Raw genomic sequence first — 7733 nt, 5'->3', positions numbered from 1 at the left:
CCAAATATAAAAGTAGGTGGGCCATCTTGGTGCCACGTGTCGAAAGAAGAGTGAATTTTTATTCACTCTTCTTATATACTCCCTCTGTCCCAATTTATATGACTCACTTTCCTTTTTAGTCAGTCCCAAAAAGAATGACACATTTCTATTTTAAGTAACAATTTGCCTATGAAATGTCTTTTTTACCCTTAATGAAATGATTTACAACCACACAAATTTCTATCATTCATTTTGGACCACAAGTTTTAAAAGTCTTTCCATTTTTCTTAAAGTTTGTGCCAAATCAAAGCACATCACATAAAATGGGACGGAGGGAGTAATAAATAAGAAAGAGTCTTTTTCTCTCCCTTCCTCACCTCTTACTCTTTGTCACACTTGTATCTTTTTCAATCTCCTGACAATAATTGTATCCCATGATGTATTTTTTGAATTATTTTAATGATTATAAACCGATTTTAACTATTTCATGCCCGATCCATAGTAGATATATGAGAAGAAAAGAGATGATGAAGAAGAAGACAACGCTGCCATGGGAATAGCAACACAACCAATTACATCTCGTCCTTGTCACAAATATCCAGTAATTCATCAAGTCGCAGAAAATCTCAATTCTATGTCCCAAGATTATCATCACCACAGTCTCTTCAGTTTCCCTAATGGGTTCGAGAGATCACAAGCCGAACAACAGCACCAGCAACAACAGCAGCAGCACCAGCAACACATGGCTGCTCAACAGATCCGCCGAGATAAATTGCGGGTGCAAGGATTCGAACCGTTTGAAGAAGAAACAAGTACAGTTTATGAGACAGCTGGAATGTTATCTGAGATGTTTAATTTCCCTCCTGGAACCACCGCAACCAACGCAGCAGAATTATTAGAAACTCAATTCAATCCGAATTTTAGACAGCCAAATCCACGGCCGCAGCAGATTCATGCTGCGGCCATGGGGAACGAGTGGTTCGGGAACCACCGACAAGGTATGGTAGTGGGTGGAGGTGCAAGTAGTCAACAATTGGGATATGCAAAAAATCATACTCCTAATGCGGCGGAGTCCATGCAACTTTTTCTAATGAATCCACAACCAAGGTCACCTTCTCCGTCTCCTCCTAATTCAACTTCTTCCACGCTTCACATGTTGTTACCGAACCCGTCATCTACTTCAACACTTCAAGGGTTTCCTAATCCGGCCGAAGGATCTTTCGGTCAATTCATGACATGGGGGAATGGAGGAGCAAGTGCTGCCACAGCCACCCATCATCTCAATGCCCAGAATGAAATCGGAGGAGTAAACGTTGTAGAAAGTCAAGGACTATCTCTATCCTTGTCTTCTTCGTTACAGCACAAGGCGGAGGAATTACAAATGAGCGGAGAAGCTGGAGGAATGTTGTTCTTCAATCAAGGTGGGTCTAGTACTTCCGGGCAGTATCGATACAAGAATTTGAATATGGGTGGATCAGGAGTAAGCCCAAACATTCATCAAGTCCATGTTGGGTATGGGTCATCATTAGGAGTGGTCAATGTGTTGAGGAATTCCAAATACGCGAAAGCTGCCCAGGAACTACTGGAAGAATTCTGCAGTGTTGGAAGAGGTAAATTGAAGAAGAATAACAACAAAGCAGCAGCCAATAACCCTAATACGAACCCTAGTGGCGCTAACAATGAAGCTTCTTCAAAAGATGTTCCTACTTTGTCCGCTGCTGATAGAATTGAGCATCAGAGAAGGAAGGTCAAACTTTTATCTATGCTTGATGAGGCATGTATCCTAATCTCTCTCTTATCTCTCTATCTTACGGGGTCAATGGCCAATCATTGTTGTTTGTTTAATCTGTTAATTAAACAAACAAAAAAAATCTAACAGAAAGCTACGGCATTTTTTGTGGAATTAATATTATATAAACGAGGACCAGCTAGAAAAGGCCGGCTAGGGGATTAGATTTCGTCATTTCCATAGATTTTGTTTGTTGTGTTTGATTACATTCTAATTAAGAAATCCGTATTTTTAGAATAAATAAAGAGTAATTCGACGGTTTTAGATTTCCGACGAGTAGACGGAGATATGCAATTCAATTATTGTCATGATAATTATATTAGCAAGTAAGCTACACAAAGCCAGTTAATGTCAACCATGTTTGGTTAATATTTGACCTTAATCTTAATCATTACTTACATTTCTTTATTCAAATACTACAAAGTACACTAAGACTTATTTTCACTTGACATCAATAATTATTTAAATGGTACTAACAGTAAATTATGTTATAAGCAGGTAGATAGGAGGTACAATCATTACTGTGAACAAATGCAGATGGTTGTAAATTCGTTTGATTTAGTGATGGGTTTCGGCGCAGCAGTTCCCTACACAGCACTAGCACAGAAGGCAATGTCGAGACATTTCAGGTGTTTAAAGGATGCAATAGGAGCACAATTGAAGCAGTGTTGTGAGTTATTAGGAGAGAAAGATGCAGGAACTTCGGGATTGACTAAAGGAGAAACTCCGAGGCTTAAGATGCTTGAACAAAGTTTGAGGCAACAAAGGGCGTTTCACCAAATGGGAATGATGGAACAAGAAGCTTGGAGACCACAAAGAGGCTTACCTGAACGTTCTGTCAACATTTTAAGAGCTTGGCTTTTTGAGCATTTTCTACACCCGTACGTATATCTATCTATCTATCTATCTATCTATGTTTTGCAATAGATACATTTTTTTTATATTAGTATTAGTTATTTAAAATATAACAACGGAAAATGAGACAAAATATCTGCTATAACAAGTTAAATATCATTGATAGGTCAAAAGAATTTTTTTTAATATCTAAATTTTAATTTTTGAATATAAAATTTATTTAATCTAATTCAGCTTCAAAGTTGAGTTAAATTGATTCTCGAGAGGTAAATTGTGGCTAAGTTAAGTCTTTCACTGTCAATGTATTTTATAGTATGTTATAGCAATCAATTTTCCTTATTGTTTTTCTTAATCTTCAAGTTACTACTTCACTTTTATAGGAGTAGGTTAATAGGAGGATCTTTTAAACTATTAGTGTGTATATATAAGTTAAACCCGTACATTCTTCCATTGACTGTTCTAAAGTCTAACCTTTTTCATTCACAAGAAGTCTTAAACTCCTAATACCGATGGAATCTGAATCTTTTTTATATTTTTTACTGTATAAACAAAAGTCTAAAGCCCCATTATTATGGAATTATGAAGAGACAAAATGAAGCTTCAAACACATCAATCAACTTTTTTTTATTAGTCTAAGACACATTTCCAACATCTCTTTTTTAGCTTTTCCTTTTTCTTTTTTTCTTTCCCTTGCAGTGTCTCTGAGTTTAAAGGAATTCCAATTCAGTGTCCTTTGATGTATAAAGTATAATTTACGTTCTTTACTTTATTTTTCTTTTCCTCTAGTACAAGCTCTTTTCTCCTGGATCCAATGCCCTACTACTGCTGACATTGGCATGAATTTGAACAATAACGAAAAGAAAACCAACCTATTCATTATGCAAAGTAACAATAATGATGATAAAAGCAACTTGCGAGCTGCTCCTTCCATCCTCTCGTTCTTTTTGAGAATCAATTTGAATCAGAATAATGTAATATTTTGAAATTTTAAAACTTGGATATTAATTAATTATATGAAAAGTATTTCTGATAGATTCTCATTTTTTTCATGCCAGTATATGATGAAAATATGTACTTATAAAATGTTGAGTGAAAATTTACATAGTTTGACTATAAGAGAAAACGAGAACAACCACATGAATTGGGACGGAGAGAGTACGGCACAAAAGAAATGGTAAAATAAAATAGAATCTATGTAGTAAAGAATATGTTATGAAAAAGATAAGTGCATGCAGTTTTTTTTTTTTGGGTTTACTTGTGTGAATAGTGGCAGAGAGGTACTGTAATTGCTGCTGTTGGTTCTTGGATTGTCACGCCCATGCAGAGAGAAAAAATAATGTTAATTCAGATCTAGTGATAAAGAAAGTTAGTCATCTCTTTATACAGTTTTGGTAAGGAATATGATTTTATTTTTTTGGTTTGTGTTTGTGTGGTTGGTTTTTCTCAGGTATCCAAGTGATGCTGATAAACATCTGTTGGCAAGACAGACTGGTCTCTCCAGAAATCAGGTTTGCTTTATTTCTATTCTGAATCCTCTGTTCTTTCTCTTTCAAGTTTTCTTATTCACATTATGCATATGCTACACTTCTTTTTCCCTATGAAATTAAACAAGTAGTTTTACTTTAACTTTTCATTCCTATAGTTTGAAGAGAAATACATATATGAGTCGTTGCGAATTGAGTATTCGAAAAATAGAAATATAATCCAATCTTCTTAACCATAGAGGGTAGTATTTTATTTTTAGTTTCAAGAAAATGTAGAGTTAATTTAGCTAAATAGATATTGAATTTATTACTTATTACCAATAAAAATTATTTAAAATAAAAGAAGTAATAATTTGTGTGGTACATGACTTTCTTTTTCTTCCCCTAAGGGCAGAGAATGAACATTTTTTTTCTGTTTATATTATTTCTACAAAGACATAAATTCTAGGTTTGTGAAATAAAATATTAAGGAATAGTAAGTGCAGAGGCAAAGTATACATTTTTCAACGACCCATTAAAGTTTACAGCTCTGTTTGTCCATACTCCATCCATTCCCTCTTTTGTCTGGTGAATATTGAACCTAGCCACACTTGTCGATCCCTATTAATTAAATAATATGTCATAGGTTGAAATGTCATGGGTTTTTTCTTCCTCTTTAAAACAAAAATTTATTTCAAGAAACTGAAAAATGCAATGTTGGTCATACATGTTTTCAATTTAGTGACATGATTGGATCTTATTCACTGAAAGATGAAATATAATTAACACTTGTGGGGTAGTATATATTTACTCTTTTGAACGTTTCTACACTTCTATCCTTAACTCCCTTTCACATCATCTATCATTTCATTCTCCTCCAGATATTTTTTTTAAAAAGTTCTACTCTCACTCTATGTTGTGTATTTAGTTTAATTGAATCCTATTTAACAAGAATTAAACCTATGTCTCAATTTATATGGTATTTTTCGAATTTCCAGAGTAATCGTTCAAAAAAATATTTCTTACCTATTTTAAACAATTTTTTAATTCTATTTTTCGTAAGATATGTCTAAGCACACAAGATTAAAAGACATTTTGATACATTTTACTGTATGTATCTATAATTTAAAGCTATAAAGATTCAAAAGACTGATTTTCTTAAAGTCTGTATAAGTTGAGATCAGACAAATAAATTGAAACAGAAGGAAAGATATATAGTACATGAAAGTTAATCTCTTATTATAAAAAATAAGAGTCTTAATAAATGAAAGTTAATTAATGTTGTGTATATGAATGTGGTAATTATTCAGGTATCAAATTGGTTCATTAATGCTAGGGTTCGGTTGTGGAAACCCATGGTAGAAGATATGTATCAACAAGAAGCCAAAGATGGAGATGGAGATGGAGATGAGAAGAGCCAAAGCCAAAATAGTGGCAATAATATAATTGCACAAACACCAACGCCTAATAGCCTGACTAACTCTTCATCTACTAATATGACGACGACAACAACAACAGCCCCTACAACTACGACAGCACTAGCTGCTGCAGAGACAGGAACAGCTGCCACTCCCATAACTGTTACCTCAAGCAAAAGATCCCAAATCAATGCCACTGATAGTGACCCTTCACTTGTAGCAATCAATTCCTTCTCGGAAAACCAAGCTACTTTTCCGACCAACATTCATGATCCCGACGCTTGCCGTCGCGGCAACTTCTCCGGTGACGACGGGACCACCACACATGATCATATGGGGTCCACCATGATAAGGTTTGGGACCACTGCTGGTGACGTGTCACTCACCTTAGGGTTACGACATGCAGGAAATTTACCAGAGAATACTCATTTCTTTGGTTAATTAATACGTATTTTCCCCATAGTAATTAATTAAAACTGAATTTGCTTGAGCTCATCATAATTTATGCCTTGCTTTTTGTTATAAGAAATTCCATAAATTAGCTTTGTGTTAGCATTGAGCGAGCAAGCGCTATGAGATATTTATTTTTACTGTAATTGTATAGTAGTAGTAGTACATTATTAAATTTTTCCACCAGCTTCTTGTTTCATTGTACTTATAGTGTCTTGTACCTCATGAAAGCTGGTTTTGGACAATAAAATGAGACTGTGTTTTCATATGTTCTAATTACCTTATTTATTGGGTTTGGAATCTTTATAAAAGTGTACAAAATTCATACACAGTAACAGTAATAGTCTCATTGCTTTGTTCTTATATACTACTCCCTCCGTTTCACAAAGAATTATCTCCTTTCCTTTTTAGTCAGTTTAAAAAAAAATGACCTCTTTCCTTTTTTGGTAACATTTTACTTTTTGCTTTCTACGTGGCATATTTAAGACCACAAGATTAAGGGCAATTTTGTACATTTGACATAACTTTAATTTAGGACCACAAGATTCAAAAGTCTTCTTTATTTACTTAAACTCCGTGCCAAGTCAAACCAGGTCATTCTTTGTGAAACGGAGGGAGTATCTCTTTGTTTCTTCCTTTAATTTTATCTAAATTTTCTTCTACTTAAAGGCCTACTAGCTTAGCACCTAGTCCCAAGAAGCTAAGGCTTTGTTTCTTTGTGGGGTGGAAGAGCTAGCTAGGGAATATGTCAATCAAAGTATCCCTATATATGTCCAGACCTACAATGGGGACAAATGAGGGAACTAATTATGTGTAATGTGAATGCAATCATAAGGTAGCTAGAAAACTTTTTCATGCAAAAGATTTATTAATATTCCTCAATTATTTATTATTTAAACCATGTATGGTGATAGAAAGCAACAATCCATCTGATTAAATTTCCATCTCTATTATTATTAGAAGACATTTTCTTGGTGCGAGTAACATCGTCAATACATATCCAACTGCCACAGTACGTAATATATTAAAGTAGATCGTTTTATTTCATACGTAATAATCAATAGTCGCGTTTTATCTTCGAATGTGCGAAAACCAAAGAAAAATAAAATATGTGCAATAATGTTGGTAAGGAAAACAAGTAGAAACTCGTTGTTCTGGTGAGTTGGTTATGTTACCTATTTTGTCCAACTTCTTTTCTTAAAATTCAAACATACAATTAGATGCACAGTTACAATCACCTTTCACCTAATATCCTTTCCTTGTGATGTCTTTCTATTTTTATATTTGCAGAGCAGTTCTGAATGGTAAGGTGATATGTCAGACTCATTAGTATGAAGTAGCAAGTAAAACTCAAAATGCTTGGGAGTAGATTTTGTCTATTTATGCTAAGAGTGTCCCCATCTACTGACTATATGAGGAGATGTCATTTTCGAGTAATAAAATGCAATTGGCATCTACACTTAACTTACTACATTTATTGTACATGTTTGGTTGGAAGATATATACTTATTATGAGCCTCTCTTATTTAGCTGCTACTACTTCACACAATACTCACCTCAGTCTTCAGATCTGAATTCTTTGTGTTAGTCCAGTCTCCACATAATTAATTCTCATTCATAAATCTTTTAAGGATTTAAATTTACCTACTTCAAATTTGTCTCCTATAATTATTGTACGGATGTTTAAGCAAATCCAAAGGATCTTACTACTCCACCGTGCATTCATTATCGATTATCATCTCCAAATTTTAAAACACCCCACTGAAATTTAATTAGCTC

General features: G+C 34.2%; 1 protein-coding gene across 2 annotated transcripts in view; it reads left to right on the top strand.

Annotated features, from left to right (window-relative positions):
* Positions 1-6140, top strand: part of LOC102577475 (BEL1-like homeodomain protein 2) — a 7117-nt gene extending 977 nt beyond the window's left edge. The window contains exons 2-5 of one of the 2 annotated variants that reach the window (XM_006338205.2): positions 485-1753; positions 2267-2649; positions 4071-4131; positions 5397-6140. In XM_006338205.2, the coding sequence (XP_006338267.1) occupies positions 530-1753; positions 2267-2649; positions 4071-4131; positions 5397-5945 (2217 nt within the window). In that variant the 5' untranslated portion in view covers positions 485-529 and the 3' untranslated portion in view covers positions 5946-6140. Of the gene's footprint in view, positions 1-481; positions 1754-2266; positions 2650-4070; positions 4132-5396 lie in introns of both variants that reach the window. The other variant, XM_006338206.2, reaches the window with a different exon arrangement.
* Positions 6141-7733: the final 1593 nt, after the last annotated feature.

The sequence above is a fragment of the Solanum tuberosum genome, unplaced genomic scaffold (genome assembly GCF_000226075.1).
Source record: "Solanum tuberosum cultivar DM 1-3 516 R44 unplaced genomic scaffold, SolTub_3.0 scf00004, whole genome shotgun sequence".
Classification (NCBI taxonomy): domain Eukaryota; kingdom Viridiplantae; phylum Streptophyta; class Magnoliopsida; order Solanales; family Solanaceae; genus Solanum; species Solanum tuberosum.
The sequence above is the reverse complement of the archived record's forward strand: the minus strand, read 5'-3'. Positions and strand labels throughout refer to the sequence as shown.